At 54.0% G+C, this 19,718-nt stretch overlaps 2 protein-coding genes across 7 annotated transcripts; one reads left to right on the plus strand and one right to left on the minus strand.

Annotated features, from left to right (window-relative positions):
• Positions 1–4,302: 4,302 nt before the first annotated feature.
• On the minus strand, positions 4,303–10,930 carry Parp3 (poly (ADP-ribose) polymerase family, member 3). Of its 6 annotated transcripts, none has more exons than NM_145619.3 (11): positions 10,474–10,930; positions 9,780–9,963; positions 9,004–9,129; positions 8,661–8,849; positions 8,378–8,501; positions 8,039–8,265; positions 7,662–7,814; positions 7,414–7,500; positions 7,010–7,187; positions 5,741–5,896; positions 4,303–5,383 (listed from the first exon to the last, which is right to left on the minus strand). In NM_145619.3, the coding sequence occupies exons 2-11, from the start codon at positions 9,954–9,956 to the stop codon at positions 5,214–5,216; spliced, it is 1,587 nt and encodes a 528-aa protein (NP_663594.2). In that variant the 5' UTR covers positions 9,957–9,963; positions 10,474–10,930; the 3' UTR covers positions 4,303–5,213. The 6 variants fall into 6 exon arrangements, 5 of the variants coding, with proteins under 5 accessions (NP_663594.2, NP_001298079.1, XP_006511782.1 ...); NM_001311150.1 differs by having other exon boundaries at positions 8,378–8,516; XM_006511719.4 differs by lacking the exon at positions 10,474–10,930 and adding an exon at positions 10,306–10,383 and having other exon boundaries at positions 4,608–5,383; positions 8,378–8,516.
• A 359-nt stretch (positions 10,931–11,289) lies between these two features.
• Positions 11,290–19,396, plus strand: Rrp9 (RRP9, small subunit (SSU) processome component, homolog (yeast)). Its single transcript, NM_145620.4, has 15 exons — positions 11,290–11,415; positions 11,652–11,734; positions 14,677–14,786; positions 15,137–15,204; positions 15,294–15,335; positions 15,741–15,867; positions 16,893–17,017; positions 17,100–17,192; positions 17,538–17,638; positions 17,728–17,862; positions 17,947–18,009; positions 18,192–18,337; positions 18,421–18,500; positions 19,058–19,131; positions 19,233–19,396. The coding sequence occupies exons 1-15, from the start codon at positions 11,329–11,331 to the stop codon at positions 19,324–19,326; spliced, it is 1,428 nt and encodes a 475-aa protein (NP_663595.1). The 5' UTR covers positions 11,290–11,328; the 3' UTR covers positions 19,327–19,396.
• The last annotated feature ends 322 nt before the right edge of the window (positions 19,397–19,718 follow it).

A 19,718-nucleotide genomic window follows, 5' to 3' on the forward strand; every position in this document is an offset into this window, starting at 1 on the left:
ACACACAGCTTAGTAAGGGAGGGGCAGGGCCTGGTGCCAGCCCCCTTGGCTCTAACAGCTGCCAGCTGGAGACTGGAGGCTCTTCTGTGAAACTGCCCGAGGGTACAGTTTACTGAGCCTAGACCCATACCCACCTTGCTCAGGAGTGCGACGTGGGGGCAGTTCGGTCAGACATTACTTTTCTCAAGGTAGCCCAGGAATCAGGAAAAACAAAAAACCGAAACTTTAGATGTGCTTGGAACCCCCAGGAGGTCTTGAGGGGAGGAGAGAGAGAAATCTCAGGGCATGGCACATAATGGCTGCTCAGTCAGTGTTACCTTGGCACCTCACCTTATGGAATACTTGTGAAGTGGGGGGCTTAGCAGAAAAATGGATGCTTAGCTGGTCTTGGACTTTGACTGCTGGCAAACCAGCTCTCTTCTAAAGCGCACCCTGCACATGCATCATTAGCACCACCCCTTCCCAACCTCAGAGCTCTGAAGCTTGAGCTAACAAGACCTACCACAAGAAGCACAGGCTCGGGCTGGTGAGATGGCTCAGTGGGTAAGAGCACCTGACTGTTCTTCTGAAGGTTCGGAGTTCAAATCCCAGCAACCACATGGTGGCTCACAACCATCCGTAACAAGATCTGACTCCCTCTTCTGGAGTGTCTGAAGACAGCTACAGTGTACTTACATATAATAATAAATAAATCTTAAAAAAAAAAAAGCACAGGCTCAGTATGTAGCATCTCTGCCTCCCTCCCCCAGGTAGGTGGCTCAAAAGGTAACTCCAGCGGGAGGGGCCCATGCTCCAGTTACAATCACCCAACTTCATGACAACTCTACCTAGACAGTGACAAGGAAGCAGGTGTCTGAAGGGCCTTCTCCCTTGAACCAGACTTGAGTGTCTCCCTAGGCAAACTCCTCAGGATAGAGCTTTCTTTTCTCCCACACCCGATCCAATTGGTCAAAGGTCCAGGGAATCTAGTCATTTCTTATCACCAATACCGCTGCCCCACCAACCCTGCTGCCCACTCAGAGCGTCTGTCCCAGCATTCCCCTAACTGGCCTTGCCTTTTTTGCTCCCGAGTCTCAAACTGCTCAGCTGATTTGTCCTTCGGTCCCTTCTCCACTCTACCTTCCTGTTCTCGACCTTCCCGGGCTTCGCTGGGGGAATATTCAGCCAACGGAAGTTCCCAGCAGAAAACTAGAGAGTGGGAAGAGGGAGGAAGCTATGATGTTTCCCCTCACAGCTTAGCCTAAGCCTCTACAGCCCTCTGTGGGAGACAGCCTCCAGCCTGAAGCTATGGCTTCCCTCATGGAGGCTCTTCTGTGTTCTCGTTCGTGCAAGACTTGCATGGTCACTGTCTCCTTCCATTATCCATCCAACCTCTGGGTGGTGATAGCTTCCTTGCTATCGCCCATCGCTGGATTGCCTCATTGTCTCCTGTGCGATCATTTCTGTTCTCTCCCTGTATCCAGTCCCCCTGGCCTTTCTTTTTTTTTTTTTTTAATTTATTTATTATATGTAAGTACACTGTAGCTGTCTTCAGACACACCAGAAGAGGGAGTCATATCTCCTTATGGATGGTTGTGAGCCACCATGTAGTTGCTGGGATTTGAACTCAGGACCTTCGAGGAGCAGACAGTGCTCTTAACCACTGAGCCATCTCACCATCCTGGCACCCTGTTTTACTGTCTCTTGACAACCGCGACACTCGAGCGAAGTGGCGGGGAACAGTCTCACTGTCTACACAGTGCCTCTTGAATCTGTTGTCCGGAGGGTGGTCATACCTCGTGGCCCACGTCTGGTGCCACTTGACCCATCCAGCAGGTCCAATTATTCGAGGGTCTCGAGGGGACCTTCTCCTAAGAACCAAATGCCAAATGGTGGGGGGGGGTGCGTAGAGAGAGAGATGAGAACCTTGTACAATGAACGACACATGGAAGCAGTCTGAGCCCCCTGGCCTTTCATTGTGTGAGTCCTGTCTTGCTGGCTGGATTTTTTTTTCCACCAACTTGTCCCCTACAGTCCACACTTGGCAGGGGGTACCCTTTGAAAACTAAGCCAGGTGGCACCTGAAACCAGTCCCCTTCTGTCCAAGGGCTGTCCATCCACCATCAGTTTGAGCTCCTCTGTGCAGCGGGGTGGCTGCCCAGGCCGTCTTCTGTCTTCTGCTCACTATACAGTTGTCACTCTGGTCACCTGCTTCCCAGAGCTGGTCCACATGGACAACCCCTTCTCTGCTGACATTCCCACAGCTTGAATGCGGTTTGTCTCTAGAGGGTGAAGCTGGATCTTGGAGGTGTTCATTCAGAGAGTGGAGAAAAGCCATCCCTCACCCTTCTCCCTGTCCTGACAGGCCTGCAGGTGTGGGGCAGCCTTGTGGGCCTCCACAACCCAGGGGACGCTCAGCAGGGTCCATGGGAACAGCAGACAGCAGAGGAGAGAGAAAAGGAGTCTAGAGAGGACAACAACGAACGGGAGGGGACTGGAGGTGGGTAGTGCATACTCCCTCCCAAATCACTACACTTAATTTTAAAAAAAGATATTAGAAAAGTGACACATGCCTTTGATCCCAGCACTTGGGAGGCAGAGGCAGGAGGATCTCTGTGAGTTTAAGGTCAACCTGGTCTTCATAATGACGATACTGGCTACATAGTGAGAACCTGTATTTAAAAAAAAAAGAAAAAAGAAAATTCGAGGGCTGGAAAGATGGCTCAGAGGTTAAGAGCACCGACTGCTCTTCTGAAGGTCCTGAGTTCAAATCCCAGCAACCACATGGTGGCTCACAACCATCTGTAATGAGATCTGATGCCCTCTTCTGGGGTGTCTGAAGACAGCTACAGTATACTTACAATAAATAAATAAATAAATAAATAAACAAACAAACAAACAAACAAACAAACAAACAAACAAATCTATCTTTAAAAAAAAAAAAGAATTCGACCAGGCAGTGGTGGCACACGCCTTTAGTCCCAGGACTGGGGCGAGGCAGGTGGATCTCTAAGTTGGAGACCACACTGGTCTACAGAGTGAGTTCCAGGACAGCCAGAGTTACACAGAGAAACCCTGTCTTGAGAAAAAAAATACCACACCCCCAAAAGCACCAAAAAAAAAAAAAAAGAATTCTTTGTAGTGAGTGTATATGCCTGTGTAAATGTGCAAAGGATTGTAAGATGATAAGCCAAAACTCAGGGCAGTGGGCTCCCTCCAGCAGGTGAGGGGAGTGAGGAGAGGGGAAGGGGAGGATCTTTCACGTTATTATTGGAATATTTTGGGGTGCTGTGGCACATGGGTGGAGGCCATTCACCTTTATGTGGGTCCCGGGGGTGTGTGTCAAACTCAGGTTGCCAGGAGTCATTCTAGGAAGCCCACACCCATCTGTAACTCCAGTGCCAGGGCATCTGATGCCCTCTTCTGGTCTCTGCGGGCACCAGGCACACAAGTGGTACAGACACACGTGCAGGCAAGACACCCACACACGTAAAACAGGATGTAAAGAGACATTATACGAAACAACTGTCCTGCACTCTCCTGAATGTCAGAATAAGCTGGGTGTGACAACAGACAACTGAGAACAGGAAGCAGCACATGACCCACAGACAGGCCTTGACCTTGCTTTCTGGCACCGGCACCCCAGGCTAGGACAGGGATATCCAGATGACAGCTGCCAATCTTGGAGGACTGGGAAGCTGTGCTTCTCTGATACAGTCTCAGTTTGTTTCTAACTTCCAGACAGGAGACACACAGGGATGCCTGGTTCACCTGGCAATGCTTAAGCCACGGAGACAGAACTGGGTCTTTCCAAACGGAGGTTCCTGAGTTGGTGGCAAGGCTCCTAGTTGGATCTTAGAGAGGACAGGATGCTCCCGGGTAAGCTTGGGTGGGCGGGATGGATGCTGCGTGTGGCCATTATCAGCTCCTGTGAGCACACAATTTGGGATGTGCAGCCGGAGGTGCCACGTGCAGAGACAGGAAGCCTGAGGCCACTGCAGCGCAGACACTGAGGAGAGGCCCTGTGCTTCCTAAACCTGCCTGTGAGTCAGGGAGGTAGCTCAGAAATACTGAAATAAAACCTAAGGAAAACCACCAAAGGGCCAGCGATGTAAGGCAGTTGGCAGGAAGCATTACCCAGTCAATGTCTCTTTAAATATCACCTTGGGAGGCAGGAGTCTGGGGCCACAGCCATGACCAGGCAGGGAGGAAGCAGAGGGTACTGGGAATCACTCTTTTAGACATAGGGGGTCCTGGCAGGGAGCGATGAGATGGATCCAGCGATCAATACGACTACTCCAAAGGAAATGAAACCAGTGGGTTGCTGGGGCTTTTTTTTTTTTTTTTTTTTAAAGCACCATTCACAACAACCAACTCACAAATCACGCTGTGTCCCTTGATGGGTGAACAGGCAAAGAGGACGTGAACACAAACGGGCCTACTAGTCAGCCTTAAAGAATGGCGTTGTTTGAAACAACGTGGGAGAACTTGCACGACAAGTTAGCCAGGTCCAGAAAGACAAAAGCCACACGATCTCACACGTGGGGCCTTAAAAAAGCTGGACTCCGAAGTAAAGAGCAACGGGGCTTAGGAAGATGTGTGTACAAAATTCAGTCGGACAGGAGAAATGAGTTTTAAGAGTCTATTGCACAGCACTGACCATATATAGATAACGACAATGTAAAAGTCGTTTTCCCTTCACGATGGTGATACATTCTCATGAACACGCCGCTGAGTGATTTTGTCATTGTGTGTAGATTCTGTTCATGTAAACTGATGACAACGGTGTCATTAGGTGATCTAAGCTGTGCAGTCCATCCCTAACCAGAACATTGGCTTCTATATTTTTAAGGCAAGGTCATCTATAGCTCAGGCTAACGTGGAACTATTTTACCTAGGTTGTCCTTGAACTCACAGCGATTCTCCTGTCTCAGCCTCCCAAGTACTGGGATTATAGGAGTGAATCATGGCCTGCTTCAAAACGTTATTTGGCTTTGACTCATTGTAATTTTTTTTTTTTGAGGCACATGTTACTATGTAGCCTAGGTGAGAGTCCAGATCCCAGGATAAAGTGTTTTTCTTGCCTCTGCCCCCTGAGTAGCTGAGGCTACTGGTGTGTGCCAATGCCTGGCATGTATTATATTCCTGGGAGGCAGACAAAGTGCTGTGAGAGCCAGGGAGAGGAGGGTGAAGATCATGGCTCGGCAGGGCAGGACCTGGGGAGGGCAAGCAGCTTAGAGGTGAATCTCCAGCAGGTAGCGCAGGCGACACTGGCTCTCCTTGTATATGAGGTATTCACTCTGGCTGAAGCTGGAGCTTTTGAATGACGGGCACTGCACAGGCGGGCCTTGGGGCACCACCACCGGCTGCCCATCCAGTTCGAGTTCAATGTCCTGGGCGGGATCTGCAAGGGATGGCGGGCCAAGGGGTCACTGGTGCCTGCGGCTACCTATGCCTTGTTCCCTGTGACTTGCCACTTGTTACCGGGAATGCCACCTCATCCCCCATTTTTTCTCTGGGAAAATCCTAGGCTAGCGCTCAGCCAATGGCATGATTCTTTCCAGTTCTCTTAGCCACCCTGGAGAGAGTTGTTACAGTGGGTGTTTGCTGGGTGACTCAGGGAATCAATTCCTAGAGAAGGGCCGCATGTTTTTATCTCTCTATAGTCTACTCTCTATGCTGACATCCTCCTGAAGATTCCTCCAGCCCCTCATGCCAACCCCACGTTCAGCTGTAGATCTGCCCAATATCTGGGGCTCACCCGGCTCCGTTTGGCCTCGGGCGATGACGCTGTCAAAGCCAGAGGGTGGACTCTTCAAGCTGGGGTCATCGATGGTGATGTGGTGCTCTTTGCCGAGGGCCACCTCGCCCAGGAACATGTAGCCCACCTGGTGGCCCCCACAGTGCATGGTGGTAACTAGGGGACACAGAGGCTCAGTGGTAGGAGGAGGCAGCTCAGGCGCCTCCCCAGCCGGTAGTGGCAACATTGTTTCCACTAGGATTGCAGCCCAAGTGCGCACTTGCGATCTTCCAGCACATCCTGGCCTGGCCCCTCCCACTTCAGCCTCCTCCCTGTCCCCTGCCTCTCAGCTCCCATAGGTTCTCAGCTAAGGAGTCAGCCAGGGCATCCCAGCCTCTGAGCTGGGGGAGGGGCACCTCTCCCTGGCCTACTTTTACTTTCCCATCCCTCAGGCCCCACCACAGACTTTTGATTGGCTCTCTTGCGGCCCCACAGCCAGTCTTTTTTTGGGACATCTTAGTAGACCTCTTCTTCCATCTGTCTGTCTGCCAAGAACTTGAGCCCCATTTGTTTTTGCTTAGACCCTTGCTTTCTTGGACTGGAAGGTGATCGTACCCTCCAGTGATGGGGACAGCATGGGCTGATGAGGTCACTCAACTGAGGATACCCTGACTATGAACTTGGACATAACTGGAGTTATCTTTGACCTTTTCCCACACACGGCCTCACACACCCTGCTCATGAGTTCTCTCCTCTCATTTCTGCAGCTCTGGGGCCAGAGCCAGTGCCCAGAGAGGGAGGGAGGAAGGGAAGGAGGAAGAGAGAGAGACACAGAGCTAGACAGACAAAGAGACAGAGCAGAGCAGAGAGAGACAGTGGGCCCAGCCTCCACGCCTCTGTCACCCTCTCTACAGCTCCAGTCACAAGATTCTTGGATGTGTACGGCCAGCTCAGGCTCTCTGAGGCTTTCTGGAGAAGGCTCCCTTGATGGTTCCATGTCCCTGCCCCTCGTCCCCTGACACTGCTGGGAACTTCCACATAGAATGAGCTGTCCTAGTGAGGCCAGGCCCACACAGCCTTCACCCTCCCTTCAGGAGCTCTCTAGCTCCTCAGAGTCTGTTTGCTTTTATCCTATCTGCCTCCCCTCTTCTAGGACGACACATCCCCAACTGCCAGGTGCTTCTTCAGAGTCCCGGAGCCCTGGGACACCTCACTGTGTCAGTAAAGCGCTCAGTCTCTGTCTTGGGGAGCCCCCATCCCCACCCAGGTTTTCACCCAGGGGTGCCTCACCATAGCCAGCTGACTTGCTGTTCTCAGAGGCAAAATAAATACCCTTGCCAACACGACCACCCGAGTGTGGCATGATTCGGAGCCCACTGGTGAGGATGGCAGCCACCACGGCCACATTGGTGCCGTGCCACAGCAGCCTCCGATTGCCCAGTTTGGAGTGGGCCTGGAACCTGTCTCCCTGAGTGGGGGAAGGTAGAAAATGGCAGCAACATGCCTCGAGAGGGTTCAGGTGTTCCTCCCTCTTCTTGGGTGACCGATGCCTAGGGCCCCATGGGTCCCTGGCATACGCTTGACCTGGAAACTGGTCAAGGTTGTTAAACCAGCTTAGCAAGGGGCGGATAAGTAAATGCTCCCCACCACCCCCAAGGGACAGGGTGGTGATACAGGGGCTGACTCTCCCTCACCTCCCCTTCTCGGTTCACTTTCCAAACATGCCGCAGGTCTGGGCACCTGTAGCTGTTGCCAGTCTGTTTCAGGTAGGTCTGTATTGCCTGTGGAGAAGAAAGGCCAGTGGCCAAAGGTGGGAGACTTGTGGACTAGTGTCCTTGTGGTCTTCCTGCTCCAGAGCGCTCCTTGGGTCAGGGCACATGGGAGGGAATGCTGCAAGCCAGGGGCTCCCAGGGTACCTCCAGGGCAGGTGTTCAGAGTTCACCTTGTACTCGGACTCCCCGGAGTCCAGCAGTTGAAGCTGGCACCTGAGGAGCTGGTAGTCTCGATCCAGTGGGTGTGGCACCTCTTCCACTTTCTCCTCCTCCTCCCCAGGGGCTGCCTGCAAGGTCTGCGCCAACTCGATGTCCGCTAGCACCTAAGATAACGGGCACTGGACCTTGTCTGCCCTGTGGGCTTCCACTTCTGCCCCAGCCCCTCCCATGTGACAGACACCCCACTGCCTATTCCATCTCCTCCCCATCTCTCTGTCCAGCTCTCTCCTCTCTTGGCTCTCAGCCTGTCCCTCTGGACCACGTGGCCATGTGCCCCTCTCCTCTTTGCCCAGGCTGCCTGGTATTCTCTGGGCTGGCCAGCCCTCACCAGCAGCATGTCCTTCTTGGCCTGAAGCACATCAGGGGAGTTGATGGGCGGGGGTCGGCTGCGGCCGAAGTTGTGTGGGATGACAGTGTAGAAGCAGGAGGAGAGCTCTTCCAGGCTCTGGCCATCCCCTGTGGGGTTTTTCATGGCCTCCTCTAGAGCTTCCAAGGCCTCGAAGCCACGGGCAATCTGCTGCTTGGTCAGCTTTCCCAAGGGCATCTTCTTCACATCTGGGGGATGAAGGGACGAGCTGAGCCCTGTAGCCCCTGAGATCAGGGGTGGGGGTGGGGGTGGGGGTGGGGGTCAGGGGTAGCTGCCACCCTGCAGAGAGCTCCTCCTCACCCAGGTTCATGAGGGTCATTGCATTCTTGAACATCTCTTTGCTGAAGATGTTGGTGATAAGGTTCTGGGTGGCAGGGTCTAGGGAGCAGGGCTTGACCACGGTCCTCACAGGGCCGCTGTACACCTGGGGAGATAAGGCCTGCTCGGGCAGCAGCCATTAGGCAGAATGCCCACACAGGGAGCAGGGCCTCGGCTGAGACCAGAGAGGGAGGATGGGACTGGAGGATGGGCTGGCAGGCAGTCCCTCCCCTCTACCCCCTGCTGCCCCCTGCTGCCCCATCACCTTCACTACAGCCTCTTGGCTCTCTGCTTCTCCCTGGACTTCTATAAGTGTGTACTTGTTGGGCTGGGCCACAAAACGGTCCCGCTCCTCCCATTTGTTTTTAGTCTTCTCCCAAAATTTCTTCTTAAAGTCCTTCTTTGCATCTTCCAGGCAGGTGAAGTGGTTCATCTTGCTCTGGCCCACCTCTCCCTGCAAGGGACAACTTTCAGGGGTGTGTCCACCAGCAAGATTTGCTGGTCTCTGGGCTGGGCCCTCCAAACAGCTGCAGACGAAGCCAGCTCTTTGGATGCCCAAGGGGGGGAGGGGGGATGGGGGAGGGCAGCCCGGGCGATGGCTCGCTCACCACGCGGCCCCAGCGATTCCAGCAGAAGAAGCGACTACCCTCCTCCAGCAGTTGGATAATATAGAACTTGTTGTTGTTGTTGCCGATGTTGGTCTGGTTCAGGGTACAGTCATAGTCCTCGTGGACCTGTGTAGGGTGAGTCCGTGGGGCGTGGGCTGGGTGTGTACACCAGGGAACATCATGGGGGGGGCCTTGTCTTTGGCACTTGGGTGTCTCTGCCCTTGGGGGGCAGGGTCACAGTCTGACTGGATGTGATGAAGCCCTGCTGTGGGCTTGGGAATTTGGAGAGGATGCAGCTGCTTCCTGGGTGGGGGAATCTGAAAAAAGACCTGGCTCTGCCCTGAGGGCTCAGTTTGAGGGAACACGGAAGAGGGTCCCGGGGGAAATTGAGTCAGGCCCCTTCCTTGAGTGTGATGCACCCTAGTGTCTGATGGTCAGACATGGTACACCTTGACCCAATGGAATAACAGCCCACCTTGGCAGTCTTCAGAAGACAGGTACGCAATCCCTGGCTAGAACAGAGAACCCAAGGAGGAGAAAGAAGGCTGTGGTCTGCCAGGCGGTGGTGGCCCACGCCTTTAATCCCAGCACTTGGGAGACAGAGACAGGCGGATTTCTGAATTCGAGGCCAGAGGCCAGCCTGGTCTACAAAATGAGTTCCAGGACAGCCAGGGCCATACAGAGAAACCCTGTCTTGAAAAACAACAACACAACAAAACAAGCAAACAAAAACAAACAAACAAAAAGGCTGCGGTCTGAACATGGCTTCAGCTCACCTGTATCCCGGGGTTCCGGCTGAATGGACATGAGGGGTCCACACGGATGACCCGATTATCAGCAGGTGCTGCTCTGAGAGCCTCGGCAGTGGACCGGAAGCTGTCCTCCTCCTCTGTCCCTTGTCGCCGCTTCTTGGAGCCCTCAGTCTGCACAGAGGCCTTTCGTTTTGGAGCCATGGTTCTCCTGGGGCAAGAGGTAGGGAGCGTTCAGATTTGCCCTTTAGGAGGCTGGCCTCCTACTCCTTGGTTTACATATCCCCATCTCCAAACCTGCACTTTGTACCTCAGAGATGCAGAAGCTTAGAGCCCGTCAGTTCTGCCCACCCTGGAGTTAGGAAGCAGTTGGCTCGAGGTGTTCCCCGAGGCAGCAGAAAAAGTGAAAGCCGGCTCACCCCACCCACGCTGGGGCCCTTCCCCTTCTAGAACATTTCCTCCTCCTGTCAGTCATCTGGCTAGGTTGCTGGGCTGAATCATCTGAGCTACAGGGGAAGGACCCTATAAGTTGCCCTTCTGCAGCTGGATCTACCTCTCTAGAGCTTAGGACCAAGTGGTGTAGCCTTTTGCTAACAGTCCTGAGTTCTGGGGTGCCAGCCAAAGTTTCAGGCTTTCAAGTGCCAGAGAGAGCAAGAGCCACTTTAACCTCACCCTTCCCTGCCCTGCAGAGGACTCTAGGGCAGGGCCAAAGGACACTCACCCAAATGAAACAGGACCCTGGAAGAGGTGGCTGTTATCCAGCCCGGTATCAGGAATGCTGAATGTGCCTCCTAAGAAACAAGTTCCAAGTCTGGGATCCCATCTAGCGACCCTTCGTGAGCCTTCAGCTAGTTTTTGGTAGGGATTTCCCAGCAATCACGTGAGGAGGGGAAAGAGCTTGGGGGTGGTGTAGAATTCCAGCTTTTGGCCGCTAGTGGGGTGAGTCAGAGGCTGGGTAGGCTGAGGTTGGTGGCCAGTCCCAGAGATGAAATGACAGTAATGTAGACGTATCCAAAGCCGCTCGGACTGACTGGCCCCTCATGCAGCTTTGACTAGGCACATACAGCATATATCCATTATTTGCCCGGTGATTTTGGCTCTGGGTTCGGATGCTGTCTCCTCTCCAGAGCTGCCTGAATTCCATTCCTTAAGTTTTAGAGTCTGGTTGTATTAGCTTCAATCGCTGTTCCAGCGGAAAAATCACAGAACCCCGCACCTCTGGCTCCACCTTGTGGCCATAAGACGCAAGCACCGCATGCCCTCCTGGCCCCACCCCTCCCTGCTAGTCAGGCGTTAGCAGAGCGCAAGCGCCACAGGCCCAGGCCGGAAATCGCAAGAGAGACTTGCTTCCTACTCCAGGCTGGCGCCGGAGCCTATAGGAGCTCTTGAAGGCGTGTCCAGCTGCGTCGGTCCAATAGACGTTTGGGGGCGTGGCAGGATCTTCTCAAGGGCCCAATGGAGCTGCGGAAGGTGGGGCCCGCTGCGCCGTGGGAACCTATCAGGGCTCCGGGTCTTGCCATGCGGCTGGGGTTTAGCAGCCATGTGAGTTCTTCGGGGTAGCGGCACCTTGAACAGTATGTCGACCGCCGTGGCAACTCGTAAGCGGGCAAAGCCAGCTCCCGGGCCCGGGGCGGCTCCGGTGGCCGGCAAGCGGCGGCGAAAGGTGAGCATGGTGTACTCTTGGGCGCGACCGATCTAGCTCCTGGGAGAGCCATCGTTCCATCCCAGGGCCCCCATCGGGGCAAGTATCTTTGCCAAGGGCTCCGTCAGAAGGAAGCCTACATCTCTTTTCTTCTATCCACCAAATCCTGGGAAACCTTCTACTTGGCCAGGGCCAGGTGCTACTTGCCTCTCTCAGTCCTGGGCCTCGTGACCAAGAGAGGATCGTTTGATTTCCAGGTAGACTCTGCTGCGGACAGGGGCAAGTCCAAGGGTGGCGGCAAAATGAATGAAGAGATTTCCAGCGATTCTGAGAGCGAGAGGTGAGTTTTTACCGGGAGGAAGGATAAACGGAGGCTCGTGGTGACTAGAAGACTCAGTGCGACTGGCAACAGAGCTGGGTGTTTGGCTCGAGATCCTGGGTCTACCCTCCAGTTTCCGGCAGTGAGATATCGTCGTTTATCTCTGATGTGTCTATGGGGAAGACGCTGGGCTCCTGTGGGAGGGAGAGCTTGGGACCTTTTTTCGCTTTATGACATGGAGGCAGGCACAGGTCTGGATTGATTGAGAGGCAAGGAGAGAACGGTACAGAACACATCCTCCTGTTCTTAATTCCATCTTCACACAGTACCACAACGACTGGTGTCCTTGGGCACCTTTTTGAGATGAGGTCTCTGTTGTTTTGCCCAAGGTGGCCTTGATCTCCTGGGTTCGAATGATCCTAGGCTTCAGCTTTGTACTGTCACATATGTAGCCTTCCTAACATTAGGGTCTTGTTTCACTGTTGCGAACACGGGTGAGCAGGCAAGTGGAGAGAGGCCGTGTCAGTGTCTGCAGGTGTGTATCTTGGAGACATGTGTTGTGAGAACAGAAGAAGCCTTTTAAAAAGTTGAGCCTGGAGAGACGAGGAGTGTCCTGGAGCGGTAGGGAAGAGGTTCAGGGACCAGAGACAAATCTGGGGTATTAGTGTGCCAGGGTGGAAGGAAGAAAGGATAAACCGGCAGGTGATAGGTACAGGCCAGGGTAGCCGTGAACTTAAGAGATCTGCCTGCTTCTGCCTCCCGAGTGCCAGGATTACAGACCTGGCTATCAGTTCTGCTTCTAAAAGTGAATATGTGGTGCCTTAATTTGCTCAGCTTTTTTTTTTTTTTTTTGGCAAGGTTTTTCCACGTAGCCATGGCTGTCCTGGAACAACCTGTATAGATCAGGCTGGCCTTAACCTCAAAGACATTGCCTGCTTCTGCCTCCAGGACCTGTGCTAAACACTTTGGGTATTTATTTATTTATTTATTTATTTATTTATGTGTGTGTGTGTACATGCTGATGCCCATGGGAGACCGAGGACATTGGAGCCCCTGGAACTGTCACATCAGGGGGTTGCGAGCGAGCCACCTGAGGGGTGCTGGGACTGAACCCAGGGTCGCTGTAAGAACAGCAGGAGTTCTTAGCCGATGAGCCATTTTTTTCCAGCCCATTCTTTACCACCTCTTAAGTCTTTTAACTTGTGTCACGAAATAAATGTGATAACTACAGAAGCACCACTCAGTTTTCTTCTGCTGATCTAACTTGGGTGAAAGTAAAAATAAATGCGTACACACCTTAAATTCAGGGTTGAAACAGCTTTTCTTTCAAAAGGGATTTTTTTTTTAAACAAAAAGTGGTGCTGGGCGTGGTGGCGCACACCTTTAATTCCTCAGTACCTAGGAGGCAGAGGCAGACAGATCTGTGAGTTTGAGGCCAGCCTGGGCTACGTGGCGAAAATATGTCTTGGGAAACAAAACAAAACAAAACAAAAAAGCAGAATTGCTAAATGCCGTTTATAAGGTCTCAGCATCAAGTGTCTTTACCTGCTGAGCCGCCACACCTCTAACTCTAGTCTGCTTTTCTGTGTGTGGGCCCTGAAGTAAGAGACTGATTGGTTTGGATGCACTCAGAAAGGACATAACTCTGGGCCAAGGTCTGGCCTTGACTTTCCTGAGACATGGTTTTTTGTTCTGTTCTTTTAGGCAGGGACTTTGTAACTCTGGCTGCCCTGGAACTCGCTATGTAGACCAAGCTGGCCTCAAACTCAGAGAGACCTGCCTGCCTCTGCCCTCAAGTGCTGGGACATGCCCCAGGACACTGCTATTCCTGATGGGTTTTAAAGTCCCTTCTGGAGGAAGTCCTGGGCAGGGTGCTGGGCGACAGCAGGTAGCTGATGGGATGTCTGCAGGCTTGTGATTAGGGGTGCAGCTGTCTTGGTCTGCTGGCTGAGAGTTCGAAACACCTACCTAAGCTCCCAGAAACAGGTCTAAGCTGGACCTGTCTGTGAGTGAAGGGAGTGTCCTGAGCTGGCTCACGGACACTGGGGCCTAGAAGGGACAGCAAGAAATTCCATCACACGTGGTTTAGTCAGTACTACTTAGGATTCACTTGGAACCTAGTCCTCGGGGTACAAGGAGGGTGCAGGGCAGCAAGCCTAGGGTACCCCAATATGTCTGTGTCTTGGAGTGGTTGTCATCCTGGCATCTGCGTTCTCTGTTCTGCATGCTGGGTTCCCTGTTTGCAGCGCCCTGTGCCTTGTGCCTTTGTCCCTTAGCTTGGGAAGCTCAGTAGAAGGACAGGACCAGTTCTCTGTTACTATGTACCTGACCATGTCTTCTTAGCTGGGACTTGTAGAGATTGTCTTATTCTAGCTCAGGCTGACCTTGAACTTGTGGCAGTCTCCTTGTCTTCGCCTTCCAAATTCTAGGATTTTAGGTGTGCCACCGTGCCTGGCTTGACAGTGCGGTTTTCTAGAGCATGGTGACTGAGTTCAGGACCTCGCTCTGTCACTGAGCCATACCCAGGGCAATGTCTTCATTTGTCACCATAAATCCTGGTACCTCCTCTTCACCTCCTCTTCTTCCCCTTCCCTCCTCCCCTCTTCCCTGGACTGGCTGTTGAGCCAGGGCCTCAAGGATTCTTGTTTAGTCCGCCGCTAAGCTAAGTCTGCAGGCCTGCCACCTTTGACTTCTGATCTTTTGTGTACAACCTGGCTTCTCATAGAAGCTTGTGGAATCTTCTCTTTCCCTTGTTGAGATGTGATCATTTCCTGGTGTTGGGGGGAGCTGGCTGTTTTGATGACCTTGTGTTGGACACTGAGTGGGACCTTCCAGTCGTGAGGTCACATGCATGTGTCGCTGGCCCTGAGGGTTGGCATGGGCAAGGCTGGCCTCGAGGAAGCACAGTTCTAGTGGCCAGATGAGGGGGCCATCCCTTTAGACCCCATCCCTTCTCCCCACAGCTTGGCTCCAAGGAAAACAGAGGAAGAGGAGGAGGAAGAGCTGGAAGAGACCGCACAGGAAAAGAAGCTACGCTTGGCCAAACTCTACCTTGAACAACTCAGGCAGCAAGGTGAGCCAGGGGCTTGATGAAGGCCAGGGTCTCCCGCAGAGCCTGCCTGCTGCCCCTGTTGCAACCCCAGGCACCTGATGTGTCAGTCACGTAGGTCCCCATTGTCACTAGTGCTGCTGGTGTTGGGTACCTTGCAGAGGGTGGCTAAGGTCTCTAATGGGCCAGTACGCTCTGGGCCAGACTAGACCTTTACGAAGCCAAGCTCAAGTCTAAACAAAGGCAGGCATTGACCGTGGAGGCACCAGGAGCTTCCTATAAGATTAGCACTGTTGAGTTGGGATGGATGCTTGGGATGGAGGAGGGAAGGGCACTGCAGCCTGGGATCATGTGGACCGTTCTGTCCTGCACAGAGGAGGAGAAGGCTGAAGCCCGTGCATTCGAGGAGGATCAGGTGGCCGGGCGCTTGAAGGAGGATGTGGTGAGTCTGGAGGGCGAGGGCTAGTGTGGGTGTGGCGGAAGGCTGGGCCTTCCCCCAGGTCTTCACTCCTCTCCTTCCTCTCTTTGCAGCTGGAGCAGAGAGGCAGGTTGCAGAAGTCGGTGGCCAAGGAGGTGAGTGTGCAGGGCACCGTGGTGCGTGGGCAGAGGCGGTGTGTGCACGCGGGTCGGTGGGCAGTTGGCTTAGTGCTGCTCGGGTTGTTGGAGTCTTGGTGGAAAACTGTGGACACTTGGGCAGGTGTGGTCAGGTATGCAAGAGTCTTATTTCTAGGGCAGTGGTGGCACAGGCCTTTAATCCCAGCACTTGGGAGGCAGAGGCAGGTGGATTACTGAGTTTGAGGCCAGCCTGGTCTACAGAGTGAGTTCCAGGACAGCCAGGGCTATTCAGATAAACCCTGTCTCAAGACACCAAAAAAAAAAAAAAGAATCTTATTCGTTCGTGTAGCCCCGGGTTCTGGTTTTCTCTGGCAAGTGTCTTCATAGCTCCTACTGCAGTGATGCAGTCTCTTGTCTTTCCAGATCCAGGCCCCAGCTCCCACCGACATTCGAGTTTTGCGGGGCCACCAGCTCTCCATTACGTGCTTGGTCATCACTCCTGATGACCTGGCCATCTTCTCCGCCGCCAAAGACTGCACCATCATCAAGTGTGAGTGAGACCTCGAGGGTGTGAGCCTGGGGTGGAGTCCTGATGGTGGAAGCTTCTAGACAGTTGCTGCCTTGGAGGGGCTTCGAGGCTACAGGGCTTCTGAGCTCTGTGGGGCACAGAGCTGGGGCCTCGAACGGGCAATCGGGTGAGAAGGTGTTTGAGTTCTGCATGGATTTGGATGGAGTCCTCGGCCCTTCTGGGTTCCCAGCCTTCCACACCTGAGCATAATCCTCACCTTCCCACCATCCTCAGGGGGGTGGTTAGTGGTCCCAGGGTGCTGCTTTGTTGTTGTTGTTGTTGTTGCTGTTGCTGCTGCTCCTCCTCCTCTTCTTCTTCTCCTCCTTCTCCTCCTTCTCCTCCACCTCCTTCTCCTCCTCCTTCTCCTCATCCTCTTTCTTCTTCTCTTCCTCCTCCTCCTCTCTTTCTTCTTCTTTTTTTCTTCATTTATTTATTATATGTAAATACATTATAGCTGTCTTCAGACACATCAGAAGAGGGCATCAGATCTCATTACAGATGGTTGTGAGCCACCATGTGGTTGCTGGGAATTGAACTCAGGACCTGTGGAAGAACAGCTAGTGCTCTTAACCTCTGAGCCATCTCTCCAGCCTATTATTATTATTATTATTATTATTATTATTATTATTATGACTTTAATGTTTTTATTTGTCTCGTGTGTGCTGTGCACATATACCACAGCTCACATGTAGAGATGTCAGCAGACAATCTGTGGGAATCGAGTGGGTTCTGGGGATTGAGTGCGCACTGTGAGAGGCCACCACCGAGCTCCTGGGCACTTTTGCATTCTTCTCCTTTTGGGCGTCATGGCTGCCATCAGGGACTGTTTGCCACCATTTGGCAGATGGGACAAAGTGACAAGTACAGATGCTCACAGCTGCTGAGCCCACGTTCAGGATCCTTCCTTGCCCCCTTGTCTGCGCTGCCCTTTCATGCTGGGGGAGGGGAGGTTGCTAAGCAGCCGGCCCTGCCCGCACCCTGTGACTTCCCTCCTCGCTTCGTGGCAGGGAGTGTAGAGACTGGGCGGAAGCTGCATGTGATCCCTCGAGCCAAGAAGGGTGCTCAGGGCCAGCCCGCAGGCCACAGCAGCCACGTCCTCTGCATGGCCATCTCCTCTGATGGCAAGTACCTCGTAAGACTGGGTTGGCCCTGTGGGCAGGTGGGAGGTTTGGGTGTGTGGTGTGTGCCGGTGGCCATTACCTTCGTTCCCACAGGCCTCTGGCGACCGCAGCAAGCTCATTCTCATTTGGGAGGCCCAGAGCTGCCAGCACCTGTACACCTTCACGGGACACCGGGACGCTGTGTCGGTGAGGCTCTGGGTATTGACCACCTGCCTAGCATGGAAGCCTGCTGGGTGTGCCCTCCTGGGGCCAGGCGCCAGGCCCCAGGCTCATCTACAGAGGCCTGTGGGTAGTGAGTGGTGTGTGTGTAAAGGCCGCGAGTGCGTTGAAGAGATGGGGAGCGATGGAGGGAGACCAGGTTCAGCTGGAACCACAGAGGGCCTGAGGGGTATGTAGCTGTTTGAGGACAGGCAAGCATGTTCCTGGCTCTGGGGGAACAGGTTCCTGGGTCATGTGACTCACTTTCAGGAGAGCCCCTCTGGGTCTACCCTCCGTAGTCCATACCCTTTGACCCCTCTCTGTTCTCTCCAGGGACTAGCCTTCCGAAAAGGTACCCACCAGCTCTACAGCACTTCCCACGACCGCTCTGTGAAGGTGTGGAATGCAGCCGAGAACTCCTACGTGGAGACGCTGTGAGTGTGCCCAGGCAGATAGCACAGGCCCGCGTGTCAGCGAGAGGTCACATGTGACCCTCCCTCCCTGCTTTGCTCTTCCCCTCCAGGTTCGGGCACCAGGATGCTGTGGCTGCATTGGATGCCCTGAGCCGAGAGTGCTGTGTGACAGCTGGGGGCCGGGATGGGACCGTGCGTGTGTGGAAGATCCCCGAGGAGTCCCAGCTTGTCTTCTATGGCCACCAGTAAGGCGGTTTGCTGGGCTGTGGTGGGGCTCTGTGGGCTGGCGAGGGGGCTGGACGTTGCCCCCTCACAGCCTCTCTTTCTAGGGGTTCCATTGACTGTATCCATCTCATCAACGAGGAGCACATGGTGTCGGGCGCAGATGATGGGTAAGAGTCCCTTTCTGATATGTCCGACTGCTGCCGCCACCAGTGCTTCCTGCCTGCCAGGCCCTGGACTTAGCTCATTTTGGATCAGTGGCCACATCCCTCAGCTGGTCTATGTGATTGGTCCTCCCTGCTGTATGCCTTTGTCTGGCTCTGGCCCCTCAGACTATCTTTTTCACCCACAGCTCTGTGGCCTTGTGGGGCCTCTCCAAGAAACGGCCACTCGCCCTCCAGCGCGAAGCTCATGGGCTTCACGGGGAGCCAGGCCTGGAGCAACCCTTCTGGGTGTCATCCGTAGCCGCCCTGCTCAATACAGACCTGGTGGCCACAGGTGGGTGGGTGCTCGGTGAGGTGGGGAGGGGGACTGTGGGTGAGCTGGTATGGGGCTTGCTTACTGACTCTCTGACCTCCAAGGCTCCCATAATGCCCGTGTGCGACTTTGGCAGTGTGGAGAGGGCTTCCGGCAGCTTGACCCTCTCTGTGACATCCCCCTGGTAAGTGGTCCTAAATGCATAACCCTGTCTTTGCAAGACTCTGGAGGCCCATGGAATGAGCAATTTCTGCTTTTCTCACCCAGAGACGTCTATTCAGGGCAAGGCCACTTACTGTCACAGAGCCTGTCCCACTTTTCTCCTCTGTTCCCCAACCCCTACTCCCTCCACCCTGTCCTGGCTCTGTGTACAAGCTGAGTGTGAGTGGGTAGAGGGTGGAGGCCTGCACTGGGCTTGGTTCTCTGTAGTGGGTATTGACTTGAGAACCAGGCTGGGCTGTGTGGAGTTGACTGTCCACACTGGAGTGACCTGTGGGGTTATGTTATGATATGTCACACACTCCAGTGCCTGAGGCAGCTCTTGGCACACTTGATGGGCACTGTCTCCTCAGTCCTTACCATCTCCCTGCTTGGCTGCGGCTCCACTCCTACAGTTTCAGAGAGGAGGCTGGGGCTCATGGGAAAGGGTTGGCACACCTAACCAGTGCACCAGGCCCCTGCCTGCTGTTGGGAGCCGTGGTGACGAATGTTCTGATGTCTTACCATGTCCCTCTCTCTCAGGTTGGTTTTATCAACAGCCTCAAGTTCTCCAGTGCTGGGGACTTCTTGGTGGCAGGCGTGGGACAGGAGCACAGGTATGTGATGGGGGTGGGGCCGAGGGCAAGGTAGCACTGGCCGGTTGGGAGTAGGAGAGGGGTGGCGTGCGTCTGCCTCAGTGGTCATTCATTCTCTGCAGGCTTGGCCGGTGGTGGAGGATCAAAGAGGCCCGGAACTCAGTCTGCATCATCCCACTCCGCAGGCTCCCTGTGTCCCCTGTTGCCGGCTCCTGACACTCTCCCTTATTTAAGTGACTTCCAGGCCCCGCCCCTGTCCTCTTTTGTATTAAAGCCTCCTATTTTAGACCTTGTTCTCCCTTGTTCCTCTGGTTTCTGGGAGGGTGAGGGGAGGGGGTAGGTGTGTGGCAAGGACCAGGAGGTGGCAGAGACCTGGGAGGGACAGGACTCTAGCTAGCTGCTCTCAGCTGAAGGCTTTTGTTTTCAGAGCACTGGGTGGGAACCTCAGCCGGCTCTTGCATGACCTCATTAGACAGCTGCTCACCCATCAGCCAAGAAACTACAGCTCTCCATTCCTTGGGAAGGCTCAAGCCGGGGTCTGAGGACCAATGGAAGCTAGTGGAGCCTACAGTTCAGGCTGACCACATTTCCCTACTGTCCCAGCCCAG

This window comes from Mus musculus, chromosome 9 (assembly GCF_000001635.26).
Source record: "Mus musculus strain C57BL/6J chromosome 9, GRCm38.p6 C57BL/6J".
NCBI lineage: Eukaryota > Metazoa > Chordata > Mammalia > Rodentia > Muridae > Mus > Mus musculus.